The 17,294-nt window shown below is 44.6% G+C and overlaps 1 protein-coding gene across 8 annotated transcripts in view; it reads right to left on the reverse strand.

Annotated features, from left to right (window-relative positions):
- LOC139103435 (myelin transcription factor 1) overlaps nt 1-17,294 on the reverse strand; it is a 246,360-nt gene that overhangs the window by 7,809 nt on the left and 221,257 nt on the right. For 7 of the 8 annotated variants that reach the window (XM_070658084.1, XM_070658085.1, XM_070658092.1 and 4 more), the window contains 8 exons: nt 10,273-10,345; nt 9,914-9,954; nt 8,231-8,389; nt 6,707-7,804; nt 6,509-6,627; nt 6,257-6,417; nt 5,710-5,981; nt 4,061-4,301 (listed from right to left, as the gene is read on the reverse strand). In XM_070658084.1, coding sequence (XP_070514185.1) covers nt 4,061-4,301; nt 5,710-5,981; nt 6,257-6,417; nt 6,509-6,627; nt 6,707-7,804; nt 8,231-8,389; nt 9,914-9,954; nt 10,273-10,345 — 2,164 coding nt within the window. The remainder of the gene's footprint in view (nt 1-4,060; nt 4,302-5,709; nt 5,982-6,256; nt 6,418-6,508; nt 6,628-6,706; nt 7,805-8,230; nt 8,390-9,913; nt 9,955-10,272; nt 10,346-17,294) is intronic. The other variant, XM_070658086.1, reaches the window with a different exon arrangement.

The following is a 17,294-nucleotide window of genomic DNA, read 5'->3' on the forward strand; positions in this document are numbered from 1 at the left end:
CGAAGTCGTGAGTACTCGCATGATTTAAGATTCAATTATTTTCGAAAGTCAATTAACAATTTTTTTTTTTTTTCTTTTTTTTTCCTCGAAAATTCGATCTCGATGAGTATCCGAACATCCCGTTCGCCAAAGCGGTCGGAATCTACGTGTCGCACGGCGGGTGACATCGAAGTTAGCGTGTTGCTGTCAATAATTAATCGCCGCGCTAAGATCTAAATATATAACGTGTTAATCGGGGAGAGCAAGAGACGTTGGCCCACCGAGATCGGTGCGGCACATCGGCATCGGCCAACATTAGCCGGGCTCGTTATTTACTTTCGGACGACTTGCCTTGCGTCCAGTTCGAACGAAGACATCGAGGGGAGGAAAAAGAAACCTGGGACTCGCATTTCTTGCTCGAGCATCGATCGTGCGCGCCAACGATCGTAGCCCCGGAGGGACACCCTCAAATGTCGTGCGGATCGTGATGCGGGCGGACAACGGATTGTGTTTGGTAGCATGCAAATGGCAACGCCGTGTTCCAGTTGGATCACTTATGAGGTGTCGCTCGTAAGATTAATCGCGCTTCGTACTTGCGTCGGTCCGAGATCGGCCTTACTCTAAGAACATCGAAAGGAAGAGCGGGGAGCACACTCACACCTGACCCCAATGAAACTCGCCAATTGCCAATTCGATATTGCGCACGATGCGCGTCACGAAGCGGTATCATCACCGCTTCGCGGATTATTCTTCATCGGTCACGGTTCTGCTATGACATGGTCATCGACAACAGTTCGCTACGAAGCTGCCCACTCGAGGCTGGCGTAAGCGGCTTTCAACATACGGACAGTCAGTAAGTTAATCGCTACGTATGTAAGCGGGTAAAATCTAGTGCAATGCCGATTCCTTCGTAACTTTGATTTTGCCATCCCTTTTCGTAGGGGTCGGGTAAAAACAGCGAAGAAAAAACAGAATTTAAAAGAAAAAGAAAGAATTTCATTCAATTACGAGGCTCATCTACACATCTTTGATACCGTAAAACGTAACGCAGATAGGTACACAGGAAATAAAGAAAGAAAAAGAGAGACAGAGAAGATGAGAGAGAAGTATACTGTGTGATAGGAAATAAAAATTATATATCGTGTATATGTACATGTATATATTTATTATACTTATGCAAAGTAGCTATAGCATCACTGGATATTCACACGTACGTCATATATAGATATATATACGGCAACATAATATTGATTAAATGTATAACTTAATTGGAAGGAAAAAAAAAGAGGGGAGGTTTCTAAACGATATGTTTCGTATCGCAACACATTTAAGAAGCAACTACGGCCACGGACCACCAATATGCATCGATGCAAGAACCATCCATGTAAATGTAATTCATAATTTACATAATGTCGTTTGCGGTATGCGTGTACGTGTTACAGGATATACTGTTATCTACCGCTTTTAAATTAAAAAGAAAGAGAAAAAAAAGAAATAAAAAAAAAACAATCTATGAAGGCTTTATCGAGGAACCAAAGAGGACCAGCATAAATTTAAATGTATGTATATGTATGTACGTATGTAGCGTGCTTGCGTGCGTGCTGCATCGCCATATCGATATATACATAATCGAGCGTTTACGTCAAAGGCTTAGTGTAAATGTCGATGCTGCCTTGCCTTCTGTGGGTAGCGTAGTTCCCTGAGACATGACCCATGCCATCACAGGACGACGTGGGACACTGTATCAGCTCCTTGCCATCGCGACCACGAGGGGCGGGCCGAGGTGCGAAATTCAACGAGTATCTCCTCACACTCATACTGCACCGAATAATATTAACCGTCAAATCGAGACTCCCTAGCTAAATTGATTATGGAATTATCAAATAGTTCTCTAATTGTCGCCATTCGCTCGCCCGAACGGGGGGTCTACTTTCTTCTGAATATTACTCGCTTCTATTTTTAACGCGGCCAATTTTAAAATCTGGTGGCTGAAATAATGCAATTTTATTTGCAAAAAAAAACAGGAAAAAAAAGGAAGAAAATAAAAAGAGAAAAGAAAATCACTCGAACAGATTGTTGAAAATAATTTAATACATTTCGCAGTCAGCGTAAGCGACAATTGCAAGTCGTATTTCAAATGCAATCGCGATCGAGTGTGTGTAGTTTACAGTTATAGGGCGGCGCAAAGTAATATTGCGTTTCGTAACTTTTCTCTAAAGCACGAGTGAAAGAGCAATATGCAACGTGATAGCGTGATATGAAAAAAACGTTGAAAAGCAGGAGGAAGGACTGGCGGGAGGCGAAGAAGAAGGCGAAGAAGCGAAAGAACATATGCGCCGGTTAGAGAATCAGAGGGTGAGCGTCTCGCTCTTGCTTCCGATTTCATCGTGGTTTCGTAGACGGCGAGCCGTAGTCGGCAATGAGAATGCCTCGGAAACCTCGATGGCCCTTGAGTGGCCACGATATTGCCGGCAACCGAGAGCCGGCGAATGCTGGCTTGAGTGCAATTCAAGATTTTGTACACCGTATCGGACTATCAATCTACCTTTACGTTTTCACAATTTTTGCCGATTTGTTAACTGTCTTAAACGTTGTAGTAGTTATAAATTGTATTAAAAAATTGTATGAAAACTTTATAGATATCTTATATATTTAGTATTTTCATAGGTCTCGGTGATTGATCCGAAGTAAGACGTACCAATAAGAACGGCTCCAAAAGAAGCCTGGTAATACAGTTAGGACGCGAGTTATAAGCAAGACAAGGTGGTTATATTGCCCGCTGCTATTAATAAAGTTGAAGTTCAGATATATATTGCTTTTACCGAGGTTTTAGTTGGCCGTACGTGTTTCATGTTATAGGGATTCAATAAAGCCGCAGCTAACGAGACGAAGGAAAAAAAGATAAAAAAAACGATTAATATCCAAAGAAATTACCGAGTGTAATTTTCATGTCGACGTTTCAAAGTTTGCGTAACAAAAATAAAACAATTAACTAAATATATCTCTTAATTAAGGTAAAAAAAAAAAAAAAAAAAAAAATGGGAAAATGTCTTCGAGGTATAGGGAGTAGTTTTCGCCTTTCGCAGATCGTGGAGACATTTGTGAGATACGTAGAACGCGGCGCGACGAGCTTTCGGCCGCGGCAAAATTACAAAAGGGACGAAAGGCAGCTTCGCCTCGAGGTAGCCGCGGAGGTGTGCACCGGATTTCTAACCCACGGCGGGAGAGTCTCGGCCCATAATCCAGTGCGGTGGCAACTGATTATACCCCACCTCCCCATTTTAACCTTATCCTGCCTTCTCCGTGCCCTCTCAGCCCCTTTCTCTGCACGCGCGCCTTCCACTCGAGCCTCATCCTCATTCTCTTCTTATACGCCCAACCGCGCCTTCTCCATACCCGCCGAGCTTCACGTCAATTAGAATAAGGTTGGCACTTTCGGTACGAAGAGTAATTACTTTAATTAACAAAATGGAGGTGGGTATGCGCGAGCTTTGCCTCCCCTCCCCCCTCCCCCATCCCCTTTTCCACCCGTTCTCCGTCGTTGATGTTAGCCGCCGCCACCGCCGCCGCCCTTGCCGTCTCCACTTTTCAAGCTTCGGCCGCGAATCTATCGCGTGAAGGATTCGTACGATCCTTTCCGCAAGGCAAGTAAAGTACCAAGGCGAGAACTCGCGATGCTCGCTTGCACGACGTGTGGACGTATTCTCTAACAATGCTACCTCACGCCAAATTACGATTTGAATTCTCATCGTGTATCTAGCATTGCTCATCTCGATTAGAATTGCATATATAACTCATAAGAGAGGATTTTAATTAGTTAGAATATTAAATGCCAAATACGCGGTGAGAACATCGGTCAATCTGACATATTTTCAATACAATACTTTTAATAATCAACATTTATCGAGTGTCAATCAAAGTGTCTTTGAATATTATTTTATTTTCTCGGGCATTTAGTTTAAATTTATAATTTCGGTTTCAGAACAAGCATCGACTCATATTTATCATCGCACGGAAATAAAAAATTTATTACGAGTCGGTTTGCCGCTGACAATCGCGGTACTTAATAAAGATATCCTACCTGTCGTCCTTGCCGGATGGTTTATCGAGGGGTCCAACCGTGTGCTGCGGGGGTGGCATGCTGTAGCACGGCGCTGGGGTGTAACCCGCTGGAATCTGATAACCGGAAGTCACTGGGCCACCCGGATAAGTTCCACCGCAATTGTAACCTGCAGTTGGGTAAGGGGTGTACGTGTTTCCAGGATATTCGGGCTGAACGCCGGTCATCCCGTACCCTGGATGAGGACTCATGGGTCCGTAACCTGACATACGAGAAATTGAATAAATAAAGAAGGTAACAATCATATGCATTAATAGTTTTCTAAAAATATGACGACGCAGCGCGGCGCGTCTTACTTGCAAAAAACGTTATTGTAAATCAATAAAAAAAATAAAATAAAATAAAATAAAATAAAGTAAAAAATTCAACTCTACTTTTGCGATGTAGAGAAAGCGCACAATTTCTAGGACACTCTGACCAAATACGTGCCGTGTAATCGCGCCCGAACGGGAGACGCGAAAATAGCGCGAACACAGGCGCACTGCAGAAGCAGTCCGCTGCTTGATTAACTGTTGTAAAATCTACACGTTTATTTACTGGCAAGAATTCATTTTGTCGAGAGAGCACGCAATGCAAATAGCCGACGGACGGAAGGCCGACTATGCGCGCGGGCGCGCGCGACGTCGCGTTAACGCGACGGTGCCCTGTGTGCGTCGGGGGCCGGGGAACACGGTGCTGTGTGTGCTCGAATGTTTCAATTTCAATAACTACTCCCCAGCGTCAGAGTCCGCACAATATCGGCCGCGCCGGACTTTTGCCGGCGCTACGTGTACGCGAAATATTGATAATTAACAATGGCCGTGTACCGTCACAGGGGGGTGGTTCGACGGGAAGGGTGCGCACGGTGCACATTCAGGCCGAAGGACGGAGGGAGAAGAGAGAGTGGAGTGATGGAAACGGAGAAAACGAGGGGGACGATCAGAGAGAGAAAGAGAAAGCGAGAAGAAGAAGGAAGGGATGGAAAGGGGGAGAATCGGCCGCGGGTTTGGAATGCCAAGGTACAGAGAGACCGAGGAAAATGAGAGTTCGGCCATAGGTGCCTATTATGGCAGTCATGTACTGTTCTGGTGAATTTTTATTCGACGGTTGTAACCGCGTATCGTCCCCCATCCCCATCTACATCCCTCGCCACCCTTGCCGACCCCCGGGGGCGTCGGGCTCTTTGTTCTCTTCCGAATCCCTCGTCCACGCGCCTCCTCCGCGTCGCCCCCGCTATCACCTGACGTTACACGACGCCTGTATAAGGACACATTAACGCTTCGCGTGTATCTCATGCCGCGCATATATATACCAGTTAAAATTTATAGGGCTAAAGACATTCTGTCGCGCCCTTTTCCATATTTGTTTTATTTTATTTTATTTTTTTTTTGCTCTATCTCATCTTCGTTCGACAATATTGCACGGATGATTCTCTGTCACGAATTTTTTTAACTATTATTATTTTATTTATTGCGCGAGTAAAAAGTTTTTTTTTTTAATTAAAGATTGCATTAAATCGTTACAAATATAACTGCATACACACGCGCAAAAAAAAAAGAGTTGTAAAGCATCTTCGAGATACAGATCGTAGATTATCCGCGAAGTTACACAATAAACGATGATAAACTCACCGGTGGGATCTCGGTAGGCGTCCATGTAGTGGGAACCCCCGCTGTCGGGTGTACTCTCGCGACTATACGCCGTGACGTGCACTCCAGGAGGCGGAAACCCGGGTACAGGCCTGATTCCGGGACCCCCGCTGAAATTGACCGGCTCGTTCGCCGTTGAGAAGTCAACGGGCTCCGTTTGCTCCTCGATCGGTCGCGGGGCTGGAAAACCTGGGCCCACTGGAACTGCGACAGCTTCCCCGTGGCCAGTGGAATATTGTGGACTCGGTGCACCGCTGCAGTAAAAATACCATACATAAGTTTCGTCTATCTAAGCATTACAATTTCGATTATTAATAAGTGCTCTACCGACGTTAACTTCTTCGTCAAAAATAACATAAAAAATTTAAATATAATAAAATAAATAATAAAAAAAAGAACATTTAAAATTAAAATAAAAAAATTAAAAAAAAAAGCCAATTTAAATTGACTAATTAAAAAAATTGTTTCTTTCAGAATAAATCGAAGAGCTCTCATTAACTGTTATAAACGAAAAAATTAATCGGTCTACCTATGGAGTCTATTGACGCTAAGATCAAGAGTCTGGCCTTGAGGGCTAGGAACTTGAGGACTAGCCGTCAAGTGAGGGCTCGCTGCAGCCTGAGGACTATTTCCCACCGTCTGTCCTCCTCCATATTGCGGACTGAGGCTGTTCGAGCCGTACGGCGGAGCCTGAATCACGTTATAAACTCAAGATTCCATAATTTCTCACACTTTTTTTTTAAATAATATTATTACGCATATTGTATTATTCTTAACCAACCTGCGGACTGGTAGACGTGACACTGGAGGTCGACAAATCCATCACCGATCCTCCAGGCGAGGTAGGCGGTCCACCGGGCTTCTGCATTTGCTGCATCTGCGCGACCGTAACGCATTTCACTGCAACATTTACAAAGATGCGACGTTTAATTACAAGTAAATCTCGGATGCACGCGGAGATGATCTCGTCGTAAATTACCATCTTCAGTCTTTATCATCCCGGCTGCCGTGGCGGCGGCCATCGCCATTTGATGCTGCTGTGCGGCCGCCGCAGCTTCTTGATGGTAAACTCGTTCCTGCTCCTCGGGCGTCATCCCGGTTTGTCCCAGATAATACATATTTCTTGAGTGAAGCTGCTGCTGCTGCTGCTGTTGCTGCTGCTGCTGCTGCTGCTGCTGCTGCTGCTGCTGTTGTTGCTGCTGCTGCTGCTGCTGCGATGGGATAGGCGCGCACGATTGCGTGTCGTACCTTTCGTACGTCGCGGTAGTACCGGGGTCGTAAGGCCGATGGTTGGCCGCGCTCACTACCGCGTTCTCGTAGCCTCTGCCGGCCGCTATGTCATTAGAGTACGTTACTACTGGCCGCGCAATATTGCTAGCACCGGGATGCATGTACGCCCTCGCGTGCTCGGCCGATCTGTGATGATAGAGCTCTTCCGTGGTAGTCGCGGCGGCCGCTGCGGCCGCTGCAGCGGCCATCATAGCGGAGGGCTCGTATGGAGATCTCTGAGACATTTGGTGGCTCATCCGGGTGTCCTCTACCATCGGCATCGGGTAGGCAACGGGCTGCATCGGTAGCACGTGGTGCGTCGGATGCTGGCCGGGATGGTGAATCGTCGCTCCTATGGAAGGCCTCGAGCCCATCGCGTCCATGGACGACATGGACGAGGAGTTCGAATCTTGGCTCATGTAAGAGTCGTACGTTTGTCGTACCGCGGGGGGCGGCGGTGGCGGGGGTGAGTTCACTCTACAGGACGTGGCATCCTCCGTCTTGGGCACCAACAAGTCGCCTGCGTTCTGATTCCTCATGGTCAACGTGTTGCAGCAACTGCTGCTGAGAGTCATATTCTCCGTTTTGGGCACTTTCGCGGGACGCGACGTGCTGTTGTCCTCCGGCGTTTTCGGAGGCTTCACGTTAATCCCGGCGTTTTTTGTCGTCGACATATAATAGTCGTACGTTAGGTTGCTCAACACAGGCTTCGTGTCTTGCGTTGCGGAACCGTACTGCGAGTAGCTCTTCGTGTCCATCGATGGGGGTAACAAATTCGTGCTGATGTACTCTGGCGGAATTCCCGGCACTGTCGCGAAAGATTGCGTATTTAATTAATTTTACAGATAAATACGACAAGTGAAATAAATTAAAAAAAAAATTGACATTAAAAATACTATTGTAATAAAAGATATTTATAAATTTCTTATTACTTTTGCTATTAAAAAGCATTGTAAAGCTCATCAAATTGCATGCGGTTATCGGTCGCTATAAAATATTTGCAATAGCTCTGTTTAATAATAATCAACGACATTTTCGAGTAATATGCATTATTCGTAAAAGAACTATATAGAGTCTTCTCTAGAGCGAGAAATATCTAAGTGCGACAGATTGCAAAAGAAAATAATATCAGGCAAAGGCCTTTTATTTGCAGCATTAATGTCGCGTGGAGCGGCGGCAGGAATTCGCGTCCAGTGTATCGCGGACAGAGCCGATGTCCTGCGTGCCGCCTTACCTTGAACCTTTTGTCGTGCCTCGCGTGCGGCCTGCTTATTTGCCGCGGCGATGGGACATCCGGACAGGCTCCTATGTGTGTTCCGATTCGAGCTGACATGACCGCGGCCGTTGCAACCAGGCGTCGGGCATTTCAATATGGTCTCATGCATCGCCAGAACTGCGAGAACCCAGAGACACGTGGCGTGGTTACAGACACAGGTTCTCGGTACACGCGCGTTACACACAATTAGAGAGACGCGGCGCACACGCACGCGACAGGTGAGGTAAAGTGTCGTTAAGACTGTTTTTATGCATTGAGTATAATTATCAACGTTTCAAGAAGGAATGAGAATAGAAGAGAGAGAGAAAGAGAGAGAGATAGAAAGAAAGAGAGAGAGAATCAAGCCTAGACAGGCGTTTCGTTTCTTCAAACAGAAGAAAGAAAGAGAAATCCGCATACTCGATAAACATATTTGTAAGAGGGAGGAAATAAAGATAAAACTGTCGAGAGATGCACGAGAAGAACGGCGGTCCTCACATGTGGAACGTAAATCAATGTGTAACAGAACAATCAAGTATACCGAGCGGGTAGAGAGAAACACAAGTAAAGACAATCAATTAATCGATAGAAAATCATAACTCAACAACTTGCAATCTGTGTGAGGTAAGTGTGCCACGCCGATGAGAAGCGGCATTTGCTCGTCGTACGCGATGAGGATACGAACGCTCGGTCTCGAAATACTCCGGCAGATCCTGCGTTCTCGAGAAAAAGAATCGAGGGATGAGCTTGTCATGTGTAGAAATGAAAAAAATTACAAAGGCTGTTGCATATAGTCTTTTAATCGCCGCACGCAGCGGTTGGACTCGTCATTTGAGCAAAAGGGGGCAAAATCTCGTGACTCGCAACATCGATGGAAGGCTGGATCGTCCGTGTGACTCTTTTGCGTAATTATACTCAATCGCACAAGTATCCTTCGTGTGTGGAAGTGTCCGGCGTGTGCGCATACGCCGGGCTCGTCGCGCCGCCCGTGTCTCGAGTTCTCCAGAGGGTTCATAGGCACGACCAGTATCAACCAAGTTCGAGAGTGTGGTGATATAATTTCTCTACTATATAATGAACTACGAACAAAACGGTAAATCATAAAACGGAAAGTAACGCAATAAATAAAGCTCTCTACCCCGCAAACGAAAAGCGCAAAGAATACAACCAGACAGATATATATACACGCACACGCACACGCACACACGCATATACGCGACGCGTGCACCGCGCTCATATCGCTGAAAAATATTCATTTTCTCCGTCTAATTTGAATTCGTGTATCGAAGATACGTTTTTTTTTTGTTGCGTTTAATGAGGCGAGGAAACCGCGTAGAACAATGGGCTTTTGTGGACGCCGCGGCTGATCAAAAATAGTTCCGCTCTCGCGAAGCAAATTAAAGACAGAGCCGGTTGCTTTCCGAAAACAAACGTTATGTAGAAAACACGATATTATTTTTAAAGCTGCAGGTGTGTTTATTGAAATGCGATTACGCTAAAGATTTTTCTTTTAGCGAGATGAAAATAATGTTTTAATTAATCCACGCGATAAATTCGGGTCTCACTTCCTCGCCTCATCAAGAGAAAAAGACACTCTCGCAAAAAGAAGATGCACTATATAGCTACAATAAGAAGTAATCGGTATAAGAAAAAGGTACTTACTCTCTGGAGTCAATTTATCCTTCTGTGGACATCCAGAAAGACTGCAAACGTAAAAACTGTTTAATAAAACGTTCATGGCCTCGATATTTGGCATCTCTCTTAAAAATCATACGCGCGGTGTATTAAAAACGGGTAGCGTCTCTTTTATTTCATTTTATTTTATGTTTTTTTATTTTTTGGATTTTCTGCTTTTCAAACCGCTCGATATGGTCGTACACAAAACTCAATATGCAGGTCGTGAATTAGCGTATTGATGTCTGCGTAACGCCACGTTCGATTCTCCACGTAAAACCGCGTAGGTGTGTAATCGGCCGTGGCTGAGTGAGCGGGGCGCAGGTTAATTATCGATAATTGCTTACCTGCGGTGGTGAGAGTAGAGTCCGGTTACGTGACCCTGCCCCGTGCAGCCTGGGGTCGGGCACTTGTTGCCCTCTGCAACAAATCAAACCGCCACGCAGGGCCAGATGTTAGTCTATGGTGCCGTTACGGATATTCATAAGATACGACGTGAGAGCGTATTTTCACTCGAGCTTCGAGCTCGCACGATTGCTCCGCGCGAGATACGCTCAGACTTGGGTTTAATTAAATTATTAACGCGCGCGCGATGTGTCAAACGCTATTGCGTTGCTCTCACCTAAAAGAAATTAAAGTCGCAAAATTTATTGCGCAAGTTTTTCATTTTTTTTTTGGAGGGAAGAGAAATATATAATTTACTGATTTATACAGAAAGTAGAGAATACGTGACGAAGAAGCTGGCATCATAGTTTATTGCGCCGTGATATTAATTACAGCACTACGTGAACACGGAGCGCGCAGTGTTACATCACACCGCGTTATTTCTGCGTCGAAATTAATGATCTCGGCACAAGCAGACTGTAATTACGAATAAATTGGATATTTACACTGGTGACGAATGTTGTTCCGTGACAGAAACGTGTCGATCGGAATACGCCGGCTTGATGCGCGCTAATGCGTTTGGTTATTGCATTTGGTTTTATAATCTTGCACTTGTGGCCAATCGGCGCAACAATATCACGTGCAATCCGTCGCCCGAATACGCGCATTTTAATGCAGAACTTTGAACGAACACATTAGTAAATCGCGAAGACCTTGCGGGTTCTAATTTTGTTCTCAATCATCGATGTCATGCATCATGCATCGGCGGAGCAACTAATAGGTAAATATAATTTTTTTTTTTAATTTTTATAAAAATGAAGCTTTATCTTTATATTAATTTAAATATTAACATGTCTATATTAATATGTTTAATTTTATGTTACAGTCACCAGCAGAAATCTTTAACTCCGCTGAAACTCATGCAGATTGGTAAGTCGTATGATTTTTTTTTCCTAGTTTGTACAATAATTGGGGTCTTTTAAAAAATAGCGCGCGCGTAGCGTGCGCATGGTTTCTTCTAGTATATATAAAAAAAAAAAAAAATAAAATAAAATAATGTGGCATTTCGGTATGCTCACACCGCCAGCGACGTGAACAGCTGAATGGAAATTAACTATTGAATGGCTGACAGCCGACGTGTCCGACATCGTCGCGTAGTTTCATTCTGCACATCGAACCAGAATATAGCTTACTCCCCGTTTGCCAATATATCACGTTATCCTTTAGAGAACGTTGAACAGCTAGGGCGAAAGACTCCGCGAGCAAGTGTGGCGAGAGACACACGTCTATTTTACAATCAAAATCTTATTCGTAAGAATCTCACTTCTACAATCGCCTCGCGAAGGAAATTTTTGAATTTTTGCATTAATTTAATATTTTATTTCTTCGCGATCAGTGTTCGTGAAATAAATAAACGCCTAAAGCAGCAGAAAATAAATTTATATTTTAAATATATATAATTCGTAGTAGAAAATATGCTTGTATAAGATCTTTCTTTTCTTTTTTATATTTTTTAATAACAATTTATAATAAATATAGCGCGCTCTTAATCTCCCTGTCTATAACCGTCTTTGGAAGTATATTTCAAAAAGAGATTTCAAAAAATTGTTATAAGGCTTCGTCGAGCGTGCGTGCTATTTAGCGGGATTTTTCAGGATGAGTTTCCCCAATCCTGCGGCGAGAGGACCGAAGTGAAAGTTGAAAGGACGATCTAGAAGGGTGGAAATGGCCTCGCGTGTGGTCAGCCTGGATCTCGTCGCACGAGTTACGCATTTGTGAATAGCCTCTGGGATTTCTCTGTCCCGTGACTAAGCCTTCGGGATTAGCACGGGGTATGTGGCCGGCCTACAACTGTCCGCGAAACAAAGAACAGATAGATGCCACGTTCCCGCGCGCGACAGAACGAAACTTGCGCCGATCGGTGAAAAAAGTTTCGCCACTCGTGGATATTTCCTCCCATATCTATGCATTATTTTCCGTATCATTCATTATTCGGTATCAATGTTATTCGGCCGGACGAGAAGAGCCGCGTTCTCAATAACAGCCGGTCGATTTTTTCGCTCGCGAATATCTTCATTTGCGAAGCAAATTGAACGCGGACACGCCACATCACGACGCTTTTCGCCAAGGCTCATTTATAGAGACATACGATCCTCGCGATTAGAGATCTGCATTAGCTGATAATTTGTTGATAATTTCAAAAATTTTTTCAGAAACTTTTCTCTTTCTTTTTTTTTTTTCTTTTTAAGCCCTTTCTGGCGACACGAAAAGTATGACCGGTGCCAGACAAGCATGCCCAAACGGCCAATTGTACCATCTGTCGTGCGCCAGTTCCAACTTAATGGCGGGTATAGCGCACGTCACGTATGATTGCGTTCGTATTCTCAGGGCGACCTCGCGTGACCAGACAATTACGGGTTTCTAGTGCACTGCAGGTAGCCGAGAAGTACCAATCGGTTAATACGAGCCCTTCGGCAAGGCTCTCTTTATTTCAATCGCGAACGATAAACGTAACTAAAGGTTCCTACCCAATCCTTAGACAGCGCGATCGGCCGAGAGCTGTGTTAGACACTACTATGTTTCATTCACGTACTATAGTCCTGAGCGTTTTCATAAGCGACGGCCATTTAGCAACAATTTGCTCATGACCATTAAGCTCATTATTTCTACGAAGCTCTCATAAGATATTTTGCATACATTTTTAGTTTTTTAAATTTAATAAATACCCTGCATAGGATCGAAAAAAAAAATAATAACAATTATAAAAGATGAAATATTTAAAACAAAATAAAATTAATGAAAGCATAAAATGTCATGTAATTATAAATATAAATTCTTTTTATTCTAACTTAAAGTTCTCGCGGACGATTAGAGGCAACAGTCACGTTTCGTGTGAGATTATTTGTAAGCGTCACCGCGGTGACGACAGAATATAGGTAGGTTCATCACGCGTGCTAGGTTTGGAAAGGGATTTCGGAGGAGTCTTAAGAGGAGGCCAGCTTTAGGTTAGTTGACGGGGGTTTCTCGTGAAGTGAGCGCACTTTTATAAACTTTGTCGTGTACTAATCCTCAGGCTGGGCCTGATCCCTCGGCCAACTACGTCTCGGGGCTCGCCAATCGAGTGCCGTGACGCCGAGAAACTTCATCAGGTCGTCATTTCGCGTTTCAGAAGAGCGGAGAGCCCGACGAGCGGGATGGATAGAGAAAGAAAAGTCGATCCCTACTTAGGTGTTCGCCTTTTTCTTAAGGCGAACGGCACATCCGCCCACCTCCCCAGAAATTGGATTACGATACGTGACGTCATTAGCAGCATGCTTTATTTGCGGGCCACGACGTTCCCCGAGTTCCAAAGTTGAACGACGGCACATGCCGCTGGAATTGTTCGAAAACCCCGCGTAATTCCACGAAAAGAAACTCCGCGGATTAATTTTGTTGGGAAATCAGAGTTCGCGGGGGATTTAAGCCGAAGAATGCCCGATTGTCCTTTTAACTAAAAGTAAATTCAGCCGGAAATATACGGAAGCGCGGAGCGCGTCGAACTAGCGCGTCAAAATTTCATTAAATTCGCAACAGGGGGAAAAGAAAAAAATCGATGTTATTTTTATTTCGAGGAAGGATCGCCGGCGCTCTTCCTGGTTTTTAATTAGTGCCGGGTAAAAAAAGGTTCACCGGATAGCTGAGGGCGAGCGGTTGCCCCGGTAGGATTAATAAATTAGCCATAAGGTTTTAAAGCGGCTACGTCGGTGGCCGAGCTCGGGGTTGAAAGGAAAAAGCGAGAAGGCAAACGAGAGAGAAAGACCGAGAAAAAAAAAAACCGAGCGAAGGGGCAGATAATGGTTCCGGTCAACAAAATGAATACCGGCACGCGCTGTTCTTTCCGGATGTCTGAATAGACTTGTAACGAGTCGGTCAGACCTGCCTCCGTTCCTACCTTTCTCCTATCTTCCCTCATTCTTTCTCGCCATCGCCGCTCTCTTTGTTTCCCCTCAGATCTTATCCTCTTCCATCTATCGCGGGGCCCCTCACTTTTCGTTTCTTTTTCCCGGCAACGGAGCTGTAATGGAGCAACGAGAATCGGAGGGAAGAGAGAAAAGAGCGGGATTACAAGGGGTGAGAACGAGGACGAGCGTCGGTCACCGAGGGTGAGCCCGTGGCCGTGTTGTAATTGTGTTATTTTGTAGCCATTTCACGTGAGGGTGCGCGGAAGGGGTTAGACGTGTATATAAACACCGGGATTGTTTTATTCGTCCAGCTTGCGCGACACGCGCCGAGACTTCCGTCCGGCGCCGCGAAAAATCATCTCCGTCGTCAAGATAATCGGGGAGAATTGAGCGCCCGCCGGTCGCTAATTATTAATTCGCCGTCAAAGGTCGTTAATCAGCGCAATTGCGTATTCACGTGTAACGGATGAATATTCACGCGAGGCAATTAACCCCCCCGAACGAAAGTACACATTGATAATGTCTATATTTCACATTCCAGATTATAAATTGAATTTATTTGCGCGTTATTTGCTTGAAATTTTCGTATTTTCAGTATCCCATCTCCATCAACGGTCAATTATTACTTTGCCAAATAAGAAGAAAGATGCGAAGAAATATATTTAACGTAATTATAATTTAGTTTGAACGATGAAAAAGAAATATCGGTGAGTCGCGTGTCGCGAATCGTGATACGTCCTCGTTCGAATATCTTTACTTAGTGCACGCGACTGCAAAATGTCTCTTGTTCCTACAACATTATCTTGACGTGATGTTGAGTTCTTGACAGAACAGCGCAACGTGAAACGGACTTCGGTTAATTAGCGAAAGTAAATATTTCACGGCGCACGGTAGCGGTGCAACCGTCTTTCAGTATATGCAATACGCGACTCCGGATCATGTGCGAGATTAAAAGTAGCTCTCCGTGGCAGGAATCCTCGAGCGGAGCCGATATAAAAGCCTGCGCCGATTACACCGAGGCACCCGATGCGTGTAACAGTCCACCAACATTTTTCCCCTCCCTTCACCGCGCTAAATCGCACGCCGGACACGCTTGATAAGGAAAAGATCGGAGGTTCTAAAAAAAGAGAACAGCGCGAGGAACAATCACAAAGTGGATATTTACACACGGAGGCGCGCGGCGCCCTTAAAGGGAGGGTAGAGCCCTCGCGCGCAAGTAAAGGTCCTTTTTATGCGTGCGGTCGCAAAGGCAGCGTAAAATTGAGTTACAGAGCAGTTTATTTTTTTATTAGCCAACTCGACCCCGTCGCTCGCTCGCTCGCGCGCGCGCGCGGCCGATCTTTCTCGACGCGGAAAGGGTGGTTTTTGCGGCCGACGGATTTCCCGATAGCGGTTTTATGGCGTGTCAACACGCCCTTATACGCGCCTGCACGTGAGCCGGCGGTAAATAAAAAAAAAGAAGAAAAAAAAAAAAGAGTAAAAGAAGCAGTGCACGCGATCGTCACGGTAAATCGAAGAGATCAAGAGCAACTCTCGGCAATAGGAAAAAACGCGTGAAACGTAGAGTCAAAGAGAAAGGGAAAGAGAAAGGAGAAGAGACAGATTTTTTTTTTTTTTTTATGAAAATCTCGGCCGACTCCGAAACGGCAATATCGCCGTCACGCTGATAAGCGCGCGCTTAATCGAGACCATTTATCACGCCAAGTAGTTTTATCTGAAATTTCACGAGGTGTGCGTTAGTTACGTAACGCCTCTATAAGCGGCCGCGACTTTGAATGTTGGTCTTTCTGTTTTTTAATCTGTCGCGACAGCTATGCAATTAATTCTCCATGCCGCTGTCGCGCGGCAGAAATCAAACGCGAGAGATTGAATTCTTGAAAGTGATCATCTTCGCAGCCACCGGCCGGAGAAAACGTTAAGGGGATAATGAGGACAGGCAGCCAGGCGCAGGGTGGTAATAAGGTGGCTTGGAGCGGCTGGGATGCTAGTCACGTTTCCAGCCGCTGACAGCTGCGGCTTATACGTATGACGTGGTATCAACCCCAAATTTCCCCGACTAGACACGTCGTGTCTTCGCTGCCCTAAGACCCCGGAATGCACTCGAACCTCCACCTGTCACATCGCGGTGAATCCGCAGCGTAACGTACGAGGCTTGACTCTTCGAGTTTTCTCCGCAGACAGATCGCGGCCCGCCCTTCTTTCGCGCGTTACACTTGTCGCGTCCAAGCCGAATCGAATCACTTTTACAGGCCGCGCGCTGGCAATCGACGATATTTAAATGCAATTGAGATGCTGTCGCGTTTCGCTAAGTATCTTGTTGTTAATTTGAAAAATAGTAACTCTTGAAATTTAAAACGTAGTAAAGGGCGAAGAGTATTGAGAGAAGAGGCATGGAATGTATCATAGGACACACAGAGAGAATAATTTTGCCCGAAGAGACCTTGATTTCAGCATTTGAGTCATCACCCCTCGCTTCGTAATTATTGATTTTCTGTGCTGCCCTAACTCCCCTAACTTCATAGAGAGCAAGACAGAGAAAAAGAGAAGGAGAGGAACAGCGAAACCAAGAGAGCCGAAATGCCTTTTGTCCCCTCTCATAACGTATAACACACGAGGAGTAACCCTACCGCGACTTACGATAACTATCTGCAATTTAAAGAGTTCCAATTTTTATGCGCGCAATTAAATTTTTAGAAAATTATAAAATTTATTAATTAAAAATATGTTTTTTCTTTTTCAAACGTTACGTGTCTTTGACAAAATCTCATTAATTTCTTTAAACGATATAGTATATTTAAAAGCTGAAAAATTTAATAACTATAACAAAAAAGCAATTGTATCGAATATTATTAATTTGTTAATGCATTTTTGTTTTGTTTAAACGTTATATATTTTTACTGTGCAGTTTCAGAACTTTTCTTTTTCTCGAATTTATAATTTAGAAAAATCTGCAAATAACTTCTTAGTAAATCAATCGGAATTAATTATTTTTTTTCGTTGATATCGATTAATTTAAGTATCGTTTCGTTACGCGAGAGATAAAA

The sequence above is a fragment of the Cardiocondyla obscurior genome, linkage group LG06 (genome assembly GCF_019399895.1).
Source record: "Cardiocondyla obscurior isolate alpha-2009 linkage group LG06, Cobs3.1, whole genome shotgun sequence".
In the NCBI taxonomy this organism is placed as follows: domain Eukaryota; kingdom Metazoa; phylum Arthropoda; class Insecta; order Hymenoptera; family Formicidae; genus Cardiocondyla; species Cardiocondyla obscurior.